This window comes from Diceros bicornis, chromosome 2 (genome assembly GCF_020826845.1).
Source record: "Diceros bicornis minor isolate mBicDic1 chromosome 2, mDicBic1.mat.cur, whole genome shotgun sequence".
Taxonomy (NCBI): Eukaryota; Metazoa; Chordata; class Mammalia; order Perissodactyla; family Rhinocerotidae; genus Diceros; species Diceros bicornis.
In genome coordinates this window covers 87,767,050-87,778,850 of record NC_080741.1, presented here as the reverse complement: position 1 = coordinate 87,778,850, position 11,801 = coordinate 87,767,050, and the positions used below count along the sequence as shown (strand labels likewise).

At 56.8% G+C, this 11,801-nt stretch overlaps 2 protein-coding genes across 2 annotated transcripts in view; one reads left to right on the top strand and one right to left on the bottom strand.

The window, feature by feature from the left end:
- The first annotated feature begins 1,600 nt into the window (after nucleotides 1-1,600).
- Nucleotides 1,601-5,518, top strand: LOC131421410 (histone H1.8). Its single transcript, XM_058567987.1, has 6 exons — nucleotides 1,601-1,751; nucleotides 1,814-2,073; nucleotides 3,606-3,966; nucleotides 4,768-4,829; nucleotides 4,987-5,040; nucleotides 5,160-5,518. Exons 1-6 carry the CDS (start codon nucleotides 1,601-1,603, stop codon nucleotides 5,442-5,444), a joined length of 1,173 nt encoding a protein of 390 aa, XP_058423970.1. The 3' UTR covers nucleotides 5,445-5,518.
- A 3,746-nt stretch (nucleotides 5,519-9,264) lies between these two features.
- The window catches only part of PLXND1 (plexin D1), a 52,286-nt gene continuing 49,749 nt past the window's right edge, over nucleotides 9,265-11,801 (bottom strand). The window contains exons 34-36 of the mRNA XM_058565901.1: nucleotides 10,933-11,073; nucleotides 10,711-10,785; nucleotides 9,265-10,454 (exon numbers count right to left, since the gene is read on the bottom strand). Of these exons, the coding sequence (XP_058421884.1) occupies nucleotides 10,338-10,454; nucleotides 10,711-10,785; nucleotides 10,933-11,073 (333 nt within the window). The 3' untranslated portion in view covers nucleotides 9,265-10,337. The remainder of the gene's footprint in view (nucleotides 10,455-10,710; nucleotides 10,786-10,932; nucleotides 11,074-11,801) is intronic.

Here is an 11,801-nt window from a genome sequence, read left to right as displayed (position 1 = left end):
GCCAACTGATTTCTTTTTTGAGTCTTTAATTTTTGCAAATTGATCAGAAATCAACATTTCTAGTCACATTTAAATCAGGTTTCATGCTTAAACCACTTTTATGGACCTTATGGTGACTGACGACGTCTCCTACTTTCTCCCTCCCCACCCCTTGATCCTATTTCTCTTCCAACTTTTTTTATAACACCTTATTGAGATATAATCCACATGCTACTCAATTCACCCATTTAAAGTGTACAATGGCTTTTAATATATTCACAGTTGTGTATCTATCTCCACAGTCAATTTTGGATTATTTATATCATCTCAAAAAAAGAAATCCTGCACCCATTAGCAGTCACTCTCCATCCCTACCCACCCCCCAGACCCTGGCAACCACTAATCTACTTTCTGTCTTCTATGATTTGCCCACTCAGGACATTTCATGTAGATTAAATCACACAATGTGTGACTTTTTGCGACTGGCTTCTTTCACTCAGCATAATGGTTTCAAGAAAGCACCTCAGGGGCCGGCCTGGTGGCGCAGGCGGTTAAGTGCACGCGCTCTGCTGCAGTGGCCCGGGGTTTGCCGGTTCAGATCCCGGGCGTGCACCGACGCACCACTTGTCAGGCCATGCTGTGGCAGCCTCCCATATAAAGTGGAGGAAGACGGGCACAGATGTTAGTCCATGGCCAGTCTTCCTTAGCAAAAAGAGGCAGATTGGCAGATGTTAGCACAGAGCTGATCTTCCTCACAAAAAAAAAAACACAACTAACAAGAAAGTACCTCATTCCTTCTTTTGGCTGAATGGTATTCCATTTTCTGGCTATAGCACGTTTTGTTTAGCTATTCATTATTTTGTGGACTTTTGGGTTGTTTCTACTTTTTGGCTATTATGAATAATGCTGCTATGAATATTTGTGAACAAATGTTTTTGTGGACATATGTTTTCATTTCTCCTGGGTATAGACCTAGGAGTGGAATTCTTTTGTAACTTTATTATGACAATTTTCAAACGGATACAAAAGTAGCCTGAGTGGTACAATGAGCCCCAAGCCACACCACCCCTGCCCTGCACAGCCATCATCCAACTTCAACAGTTATCAGCTCGCGGCTACTCTTGTTTCATCTACTGGGTTATTTTGAAGCAAATGCTGGACTTATCATTTCATCTGTAAATCCTCCAGTATTTATCTTTAAAAGAACCTCTCACAAAATAATTGCAATACCATTAGCACACCTGAAACAATTGATATCGTCCTTAATATCATCAAATACTTCCAATGCTCACATTTATCTAGTTGACTTTTTTTTTCCAGTTGGATCATTTCACTGGTGTTCTGAGTTGGAGCAAGGCCCCCACGTTGCATTTGGTCGAAAGGTCTCTTCAGTGTCTTGTGCCTCTTGGGGCCCCTCCCACTTCTTTTCGTCCTCCGGCTCTTGTAGGAGAAGCCGTGCTGTGCCCCGCAGAGCTCCTCACAGCCTGGAGCCGGCTGATTCATCCCCGTGGCCCCCTTACAGAGCCCCTGGATTTCCTGCAAACTGGTAGTTAGATGTAGACAACTGCCCTGATTTGGGTCTGTTTTTAGAAGGACGATGTAGTTCTTTCAGTGAGTCTTGATGGCGTGCCCGGTGCGCGCCCAGCCCCCCGCCAAGGGCCTGCCCTGCCCTGGGGCTGCTCAGAGGCGCCGACTAGGGGCGCACTGGATCCCCCGGGCCCCTCGCCCACCCCGCGGGCCCGGCTGGCGCCTGGGCGTGCTCCGCCGGGCACGTTTGGTGATCGGGCCTGCGGGCGGCCTGGGCTCTGGCTGACGTCCTGCTGTCCGTCCGCAGGCACGAGCCGAGGCGGCGTCCCAGCGCCGCGCCGCCACCCTCCCGTGCTGCGCATGGTGCTGGAGGCGCTGCAGGCGGGGGAGCGGCGCCGGGGCACCTCGGTGGCGGCCATCAAGGTGTACATCCTGCAGAAGTACCCCACGGTGGACCTCATCCGGCTCAAGTACCTGCTGAAGCAGGCCCTGGCCACGGGCATGCGCCGCGGCCTCCTTGTCAGGCCCCTCAACTCCAAGGCCAAGGGGGCGACCGGCAGCTTCAAAGTGAGCCTGCTTTGGGTGGGGGGCGGGGAACGCTAGGCCCCAGGGTTTGAACTTCAGTTCCAGCTCTCTTCCTCTGCGTGCTGTTTCCCTGCCGGAAGGCCTTTCTCCTGCTGTTTTTCTTCTTGTTCTTCCTGCCTCTTCCGGGAAACACGCTGTCCTCCAGGAAGGCTGATGTGTGTGCCCTGTCTGAGCGCCCCCACGGCCCTGGGCACCCTGCTGTGTCCCCCTTCATCCCCACTGGGTGTGTTCAGTGACCAGGGACCATCTCAGCTGTGTTCACTTCTGGGTCCTTGGCATTCAGAGCCCCTTCCTGGAATTCCTCACCGCGGACGAGGCAGACCCAACCTTGGGCTCTAGAAGGTCAGAGTTGGAGTTTGCTCCCCACGCTTTCTGGCTCCAAACCTGGGATCTCCAAACCAGGGCTGGCACTTCCCTGAGCCACCACGCTCTCAGAGGGGACCTGTGCAGGGTCACCCAGAGCTGAGGGCAGATTTGGTACAAAATCAAACCCCAGCATCGTGACTACCAGCTGCCACCTGGGAAATCTCAGGAACCCAGACATGGCATCTATCTGGTCATTTCTGTGCCCCAGCACACAGCAGTTGCTCTGACAGTCGCCATGGAGCACTGTGGAACAATCTCAACCTACCACGTTCCAGTTCTTGTGGTAACCAGGTGGCTGAACACGGGAAGTCCCACCCTCGTAGAACTGGGTGTGGGTCAGAGCTTGGACACAAGCCATGGCAAGGCCAGGTGCATAGGGTGGGGCGAAAGAGAGCAAGAGGGGATGCTGGGGGTGCGCATGGCTGGGCGAGGCTGCAGGGCCTGGGAGCCAGTCAGGAAAGTGGGCTGAGGGGATGGCAGGCAGGGAAGGGGGCCTGGGGTATCATGGAGTTAGGAGTGCTGGGAGTGGAGGTTGTTTCTGGTCTTGGTGGGTAATGGGGAGCCATGAGGGCTTGGGAGCAGGTAGAGCAATGTCATCAGAGCTGGACTCAGGAAGAGCAGGAAGCACCTGTTTGCCAGGGCCCGTCACATCCCCCTGCCACTTACACCCTCCCTGATGGCCCTGCTGTAAAGATGGGGAGACTGAGGCCAGTGGGGAAGAGAATACTTGGCCAAGTCGCATAGCTGGGGAGGGCTGGAGGAAGTGGTGAACTCTGAGCTGTCTAAGCTCGAGGTCCACGTTCCGCTGGCATAAGGGGAGAGGAGGGTGTGGAGAAGCAGAGGTGTGAGATGGGGCAGGGCCTTGGACGGAGAGGCAAGGGCAGTCAGCGACATTCCATGGGAAGGCTTGGGGTGGGGTCAAAGGACATTCATAGATCAGCATCTCAGAGGACTGGAGTCGGGGCTGTCAGTGCAGGGTTATGGCGTCGGGCATTTAGGAGGTGTCGGGGGTCCTGCCCCATGCCCCTGACCACATTCTTTGCCCCCTCTTTTAGAATGGGGCCTTCTCTGAGCCGTGCATAGGGCGTAGGGACGTGAGACACCCGGAGCTTCTGCTCCCAATCGCATCCCTTTCTCTCCTTTGCCAGTTGGTCCCCAAGCACAAAAGGAAAATCCAACCCAGGAAGACATCCGCCATGACGGCCCGCAGGAGACCCGGTGAGGCCGAGGTGAAGGGCCCCAAGAAACCAAGCGAGGCAAAGAAGGACCCTCCCAATGCAGGCGAGATGAAAAAGCGACCCAGGAGGGCAGGGGACGTGAGGACGGCTCCCCCCAAACCAGGTGCAGCTGAAGAGAAGGCCTCCAAGAAAGGCAGCCAGACCCAGGACCAAGAGGCAAGACTGGGCGAGGCCAGGAAGGCCCCCAGACAGCCAGACAAGGCCAGGCGGGCCCCTCCCAGTGCCCGGGGGCCCGGCGGGAAGTCAAAGGTCAAAGGCAGAAGCAGCCAAGGTAGGTGTGTGAAAGGGTGAGAGTCGGGCGTGGGGTCGGGCTTCTGGCCACTGGACTGGAGGGGAGGTGGGATGGAGGGCCAGCTCTGGGGAGGGCTTTCGTTATCTAGCGAACGTGCCCTGAGTGCTTGGCTGGACCTGGAGACCTCATGGTAGCAGCTGGGGGTGGCGCGGGAACCCAGAGAGAGGAGGAGCCTGACTCTTCTCTGAGGAGTCTGGGGAGGCTTCCTGAAGGAGGTGTCCCAGGCGGGAGAACAGCCTGTGCAGAGTCCTGGAGGAGGTGGAGCTTTTGAGGAGGTGCCGACAGCGCTGTGCAGGGTGGGAGGGGAAGTGGCAGGGGCTGTGTAGGGCAGCCCCCCTTATCTGGAGGGCAGTGAGGAGCCGTGGAAGGCCTTGGAACAAGAAACAGCTAGAGTCTGAGGTATTTTTAAAATATATCCCGCTGCCGTGTGGAGATGGGCTCAAGACTAGAGGCTGATAAACCTCCTGATGGCCTTCGGTGTGGGCGGGCACGGAGCAGGGGGCCACCCTGGTGCTTTGCTCGGGGTGAGGGATGGCCATCCACAGTCCAGTTGATCCTCCCACCACCCCGTGAGAGAGATGCCGTTATGCCCAGTTTGCGGATGAGGGCACCCAGACTCAGAGCGGCTAAACAACTTGCCCCGGGTCACACAGCCTGTGAGTGTCCGAGTGAGGACTGGGGCCTGGGCAGGACGGGGCTCTGGGGCCCCCGAACCTCCCTGGCCACCAGCAGCTCCTCCTGAGAGGGTCCTTCCCATACGCCCTCCCCACCTGCCCGCAGATGCTGAGGCCCACAGAGAAACAAAAGATGGGAGTCAGAGTTCAAAACCCACGGTCACCAAGGTAGGTGCCTGCATGACTCCTCTGGGCTGGGTCTCCACCCTGAATAGGAAGGAGCTCGGGCGTCCCACACCCAGCCCCTGGAAGGGTCAGCAGGGGAAGGGGTCGTTAATCTTCCTGCAAAGCACAGTTCACTTTCTTCTCCTCTCCGGCCTCCCAGCACACTGAGGACCACCATCCCCATTTTACAGATAAGAGACGGCCGCTTAGAGAGGTGAGGTCACTTGTCCAAAGCCACCCAGAGCCACGCAGGGATTTCAACCCTGCGCTCATGGGCGCCCAGCCGTGTGCCCCACCCTGACCAGCTCTGGCTCCCGGCTTACTTTCTCATAGGGCGAGAGAGGTGCTGCTTGCCCAGCCAGAAAGAAGATGGAGAACAAGGTCCCTAAGGAGGCCGCTGCCCATGGGGCCAGGGCGGGGCCAAGAGCTAGGCCCGCTGCTCCTCCTAAGGGCAGTGCATCCAAGACCACGCCTGCACCACTGGCTGGGGAGATGGAGGCCCACAAGGACCCGAGAAGGCGTTGTATGCCCACCAAGGCCTCGTCGTCCAAAGCGGCCAGTAAGAAGACAGAGCCAAGAGCTAGGGGCGTGCTGGAGAGAGACAGAGATTCTGCTTGAGCTTTATTCCTCAAAACACAGCACTATTTATTTCATTGTAACCTGTTTATCAATAAAGACTTGTTTTTTTCATCTGCAAATTGGTGCAGAAGGAGGCTGAGGTCCAAGGATTTGGCAATCCAGGGCCAGGGCTCCCGCCCTGGGGGAGATAGACTGTACAATGTAAAGGGCTGGTGCAGGGATCCAAGGACATGTAGGGGACTGCGGGGGCACAGGCGGGGTGTTTAACCCAGCCTGAGATCTGGGACTGCTTCCTGGAGGAGGCAGCTTTTGGTCTTAAAGGTTGAGCAGGAGTTGCCAGACAGATGCGGGGAAGGGCATTGCAGGCAGAGGGCCCCAGCATGTGGGGTGGGACTGGATGGTGTGGTGGAAGGAGGGAGATTTGTAGCTTTGTAAAGGAAGGTGGGGAGAAGGGTGGCATGAGCCACTGGGCCTTGGGGGATGGGGCAGGAGGGTGGGGAGGGGTAGACTAGGGAAGGTAGACTTTCTCTTGGGGGCAGCGGGGAGCCAATGAGGGTTATAGGCAGGGGAGAGACTGATGTGTGTGTTTAGAAAGAGCCCTCTGGCTGCAAAGAGGAGGATTTGAGGAGCTGAGAGGAGTCAGAGACCATTTAACAACTGGTTACTGAGCATGACTGTGGGCCCTGCTCTAATGAACAAAAGGAAGAGAAAGTGCAAAGGCCCTGAGGCAGAAACATGCTTGACAGACTCAAGGAGCTGCAGGGAGGCCCCTGTGGCTAAAGCTCAGTGAAGGAGGATAGTAATAAGAGATGAGGTCTGGGTGCTTTAAGAATGTCTGTGACACTCTTCCCGTGGAGAGGTGGCCCTGTCCCTTGAATCTGGACTCTGGGATTGCTTGACCAATAGAATACAGTGGAAATGACATTATGACAGTTCCTGGGCCCAGGCCTTAAGAGACGGGCAGCTTCTACTTCCTGCGTGGGGTTTTTTTTTGATACTTGCTCTGAGAACTCAGCCCCCGTGCTGTGGGGAAGCCCAAGCAGCCGGTGGAGAGGAGCCAAGGCACCCCAGTTTCCACGCCCGGCTGGGCTCGCTGAGCAGCCAGCACCACTTTTCCAGCCGGAGGAGCGCACCGTCTTGGAATTGGGTCTCCTAGTGCCGGTTGAGCTGCCCTGGCTGACACCACTTGGAATAGGGGCACGCCTGCCCTGGCAAGCCCTGCCCGAGTGCAGGTGCGTGAGCAACATAAAGGGTGGCTGTTTGAAGCCGCTGAGTATTGGAGCGGCTTGTCCGCAGCCGCAGATGACCTTAGCAAGGGCTGCAGGGTAGGCAGGGCTAGAGCCTGAAGGGCCTTGTAAGCCAGGGTAAGAACTTTGGGTTTTAATGGTGATGAGGAGCCATTAGGGGACAGCGAGCAGCAGGGGGGCTGCAGGGGGACGTGGACAGCAGCAGGCGGCCGGCAAGGAGGCCCCTGCAGTGGTCCAGGTGAGGGGAGGCCATGGGGGGAGGGGCTAGAAGGGGGAGTTCTGAGTGGACGTTGAAGCAGGGTGGATGGGGTGTGTGCAGGGACTGGCTGTAGAACGGGGCGGTGCTGAGTCCACAGTTTGGGGTCTGCACAGCTGGGTGACCACTCGGCGACCACTTCCTGGGGTGAGGACTCAGCTCAGTCAGGAGGATGCCGAGGGACGGTTCAGCTGGGCGGTGACAGCTGACCAGGGAGGGGGCAGAGAAGAAGGGATCAATTTGAAGGGAGTCGGGGGTAAGCTGGACGGGAGTTGGGAAGGGGGCAGACGGGGCATAAAGGGAAACTGAGGCAGGCCAGCATGGGGCATCAGACTGTTCCCTTCCTGCCCCTGCTCCCTCACCCCCTCCTTCTCCTCCCCCAATCCCACACGAGGCTTTGTGTGGCGGTGCTGACAGCTTCCCTGGGGTATCTGTAATGTGGCTGCCAGCAGGCCCCAAGGGGCACTGTGCGCAGATGGCAGGGGGCTGGGCTGGTGCTTCCTGCAGAGGGATCTGGTTCTGCCTTCACTCTTCTCACGGCTTGGCTGGGGGCTGTGGGAGGCACCCCGGGGGTGCGGAGAGGGGGCACCACTGGGCATCTCCCGTCCATGAGCTTGGGGGAGGCCAGTCCCCTTGACCTGGCAGAGGCCGAACAGCACCCAGGAGACTCTTGCCAGTCTCCGCTCCTGCTCAAGAACACTACGCCCAAGTTCCCCGCCCCACGCTGCCCCTCAGACAGAGCAAAGGGACACCCGTAGTTGCAAGTCTTTAGGGCCCCAGACAAGGACTGTGGGCGGTTCGTGGAAGTTGGCCCCCTTCTGTGCCGAGAAATGACCTCAGAAACTAGAGCTTTCCTCCATTTGCAAATGCGTTCCTAGCTTCAAGAAGGAAGTGCATGTTAATCAGGCATTAAAACAGGCTGTGGAATATTTAATGACATAGAAAGATGTTACTGACATATTGTTGCATGGGGGAAAAGGCAGGTGACAAAATGGTGTGTACAGCCCAATCCCAATTTCACTCCTCAGCCCCCAGCCCAGGTGGGCACATGGTCTGAGACAGCGTTCTCTGAGACTCACCAGGGCGGGTGAGGGTGGCTTTTGTTTCCTTCATGCTTTTTGTCCTTCCTGACATTTCTGCAGGAAACATGTATTCATTCTAGAATCACACCAAAGAAGAAAAAATCCCTATCAAATGTGTCAATAACTTAAATTAGAAAATCTGCTGCTTAATAAAAAGGAATCAGTGCTCAGAATAGAAAATTTGAAAAGACAAAGACTCTCTCTCCACCCAGAAGCCACTATAGGAAAAGGCTATTTTTAAAGCTTAAATTGTTTACTTTTCTCTTCTCACTTTTCTGTTCTCATTAATTCTAGAACTGGTATTTGTGGGATTTCGTTTAAATCGTATGAATTTTTTTGTCCTAGTTCTTGCTTTTGACAAATGTATGTGTAATGATTTTTCCTTCATAAAGGGAAAAGAACTAACTTGAGTTGCTTCTATTTTGGAAATGGTTCTCTAGTAACCTTTTCCGGGGGCTCGGGGAGGAACCTCACCCCCCAGCCCAGGCCCAGAGCCAGCTGGGTAGGCTGGGGGTCTCTGTGGTATTTGCTGGCCCAGGTCAGGGTAACCGTCCTCATGGGCTGTGATGGGGAACAGCCTGTCCTACTGGGAACAGTCCAGGGTTACGTCGGCCTTGGGGAAACTGTTTCCTCATCTGAAAAAATGGGGTTAATGATACACATTTTTCAAGGTTGATGGGAAATTCAGGGCGAGTGTGTAAATGACCACTCTCTTTACAGGGTGGTCACCTTGGACCTCCCCAAACATTTTAGGGGCTGCTGTGAGACTCTGGCCTGGAGGAAGCACAGAACAGAGGAATGAGGGGCCCGTGCAACCTGCTTTGTGTCCCCACTTTGCTGCTCCTTGGCTGTGTGACGTGGGGAAATTCCTCAACCATGCTGAGAGTCAGTTTCTACATCTGTGAAATGGGGACAAGATCACATTCCTCACAAGCTTGTTATCACGGTGAGCAGGTAAGAAGCAGGGCCGCCCAGGGGTAGGTGGCACACAGCAGCTACATCTTCCTGGAGGTCCCACAGGTGCCCTCAGAGCCCAGGGACTGTCAGCTGCGGGCCAGGCCCACGGCAAGCCAGCCGCCCGCATTATCCCACCGAACCCTCCCATCGCGCTCGCCTTCTCAGAAGCTGCGTCGGACGTCTGCCTGAAGCTCAAGAGGAAGGCGGCCAAGGCAGGTGCTGGGCCAGGCTCCCGCTCTCCTTTCTGCTGCGAGCACAGCTTCCCCTCCTTGGCCATCTCAGGACAAAGGCTGGAGCCCACAGCAGGTTTTCCCATCAGGCTTTTATTATAAAGAAGGTTCCAGAGCGTCCCTGCCACCCCCTCCCGCCCAGCCCCTGTGGGCTCTGAGCCAGTCCCTGCGCTGGCTGGGTCTGCTGCAGGGGGGCCAGGTCTGCCACAGAGGGTCGCTTCCGACGGGAACAGATGGGCGATCTTCTCAGGGCATAGAGGGGGTCTCCACCAGGTCTGCCTGTCCTCTGGCACAGTCATTTCCAGTGTTGCGTTGGGAGCCCCTCGGTTCCCCTCCCCAGGTCCTCTGCACAAGTGGCAGCTATTCACAGTTGGCGCGTGATAAGTTTTTTAATATATAAAAGCTTTTTTTAAAAAAAACAACAAAAAATGGTGCTATCTTTAGAAACACTTCCAGCAATATCAAGTAGCCCAGCTACAGCCTTGGTGCAACTTAGCCTCTGTCCCCCGCGTCGAGACCAGGATCGCCCAGCACCTGTCCCCTCGCCCTCCACCTTCCCTGGCTCATGGGAAAGCTCGAGGGCAGTGGGCGCTGCCCATGCCACCAGCAGCCCCTGGAGCAACAAAAATCTGACACTGCTTGAAATGGTGTGTGGCCAGGGTCCTGTCTGGGTGGGGAGGGGACAGAGACAAGGTTTTGGTGGTTGAAGCAGAAACCAGCCGAGGGCTGGTTCAAGGAGGCCTCCCCTCCGCCAGGTTGGATGAGGTAGTGTTTCCGGCTGCGGCCTCTGGGCCAGGCGACCTCTTCTCCCCGTTTGTCCGTCAGCGGTGGGACACGTGGGGCGGGTTCTCAGCAGCTGGCTGTGGCAGAGAGAGTGGGGCTCCGTCCAGGCTGTGTGGGGTGGACGGTGGGAGCCTTACCAGGGATGGCTGCAGCACCCAGGTCCCCATCCCAGAGACAGGGTCGAGGGCAGTAGGAGGGACAAAGGTGCCCAAGGGGCCAGGGCTGGGGGCTCCTCTGCCTGGCTCAGAGAGGCCCCTCGTTCCCCGCTCCCTGCAGCCGACTCTGCTCAGTCATGTCCCAGCGGAGTCAGAGGCACTGAGAACAAAATGAAGCGGAGGGCTGGGCGCCTCGCCCCTCCCCGGCACCGGCTCCCGTGGTCAGGCCTCGCTGTAGCACTCATAGATGTTGTCCTCCATCAGAGCCACCACCTGCTCAAACTTGTGCTGCAGCTGGGTCCTCCGAGCCGTGGGGTTCGCCTCCAGGGCAGTCATGATCTGAGGGGGAAGCAGGGGCAGCTGGGCTACAGCCTGGGGCCCTGGACCCCAGGGGTCCCTCTGCAGATCCTGAGGGAGGACACACCACCTGGATTTCCACACTGGGCGACGCGCCCCTAATGCACAAATGTCCTGGGATGTGCATTTGTGAGCAGGAACCTCTCCCTGGGTTTTCCTGAGCACAGTGGCGGTGGGTAGGGCTGAAATGGCGGTGCTGTGGCCCTGAGGGAGGGTGCCTCACACCAGGGGTACCCACCTGCGGGCGGTACCTCTTGGCATATTTATAAATCTCTGCCATGGCCACAGTGGTGTTGAACTCGTTCTGGTATTTCTACGAGGAGAGAGAAGGCGAGAGCTGGGAGGGTGGTTAACCCAACCGCCAAAACCGAGCCCAGCCCTGGCCCAGCCCTGGCTCAGCCCTGCTGCCCCTACAGGACCCCTCACCCCCTCATAGCACCCACAGCCCCCACAGCCGCACCCGCGACTCCTCGGCCAGGTGCGCATTCATCTCCTGCTCGCTGAGCGGCGTCATGTCGTGGATCTGCTTGTAGTAGTGCTGCACAATTTTCCGGTACTCTGGAATCTCCTTGGCGTAGAGGAGCTTGTTGGTTGGCGAATCCTGGGAGAGCGGAGTGAGGGAATAAGACGATGGGTGGACACTGGACAGATCCGTCTTTTTCTGGACAAGCCTTCGTTCCTCCCGCCACATGAATGGCCCCATCCCTGAGGTCCCCACTCTGCCGGCTTTGAACCAGGGTCTCCTCAACCCTGTCCCTCTGCTGCCCTTTTACATCAAACCCCTGCCCTATTTGTGGGGGACTGTCAGGGTGAGGACCTGAAGGGGGGGGCCTACTTCTTTCTTCTGGGAGGAAAAGTGCATGGGCCTTGTGCCAGCTCTTTGTCGCACGCAGGCTGTTCTGTTTATATCCTTGCTTAGGGTTATGGGTCTTGGTGGCTAAGATTTCTGGAAGCCTGATTGCTGGCTCAGTGGAATATTTCCCACCACATGTTTCCAACGCCCGACAGCAAAATGTGCCAAGTCCGTTCCCCGTCCTTCATCTTTCACAGGCATCCTGCCTTCTGAGATAGCACGTGATGGCGTTTTCTATCTCCCACGGCCCATCTCTGAAAGTCACTGACTAAATGCAGGGCAAGCCCCCGCCATCCTGCAGACCACTGCACTAGTGCCCACGGCAACCAGCGCTCTTCCCTGCCTCCCTGCCCTTGCCCCTGTCGTTCCCTCTCTTCTCCACCCTCTAGAGCTGGCTGGATCCTCTCCCCGCAGACAGACACCTCAGGGATCTCCTTCCTGCGCGTGTCTCAGAGGCCTTGGTCACCTGCTCCCCT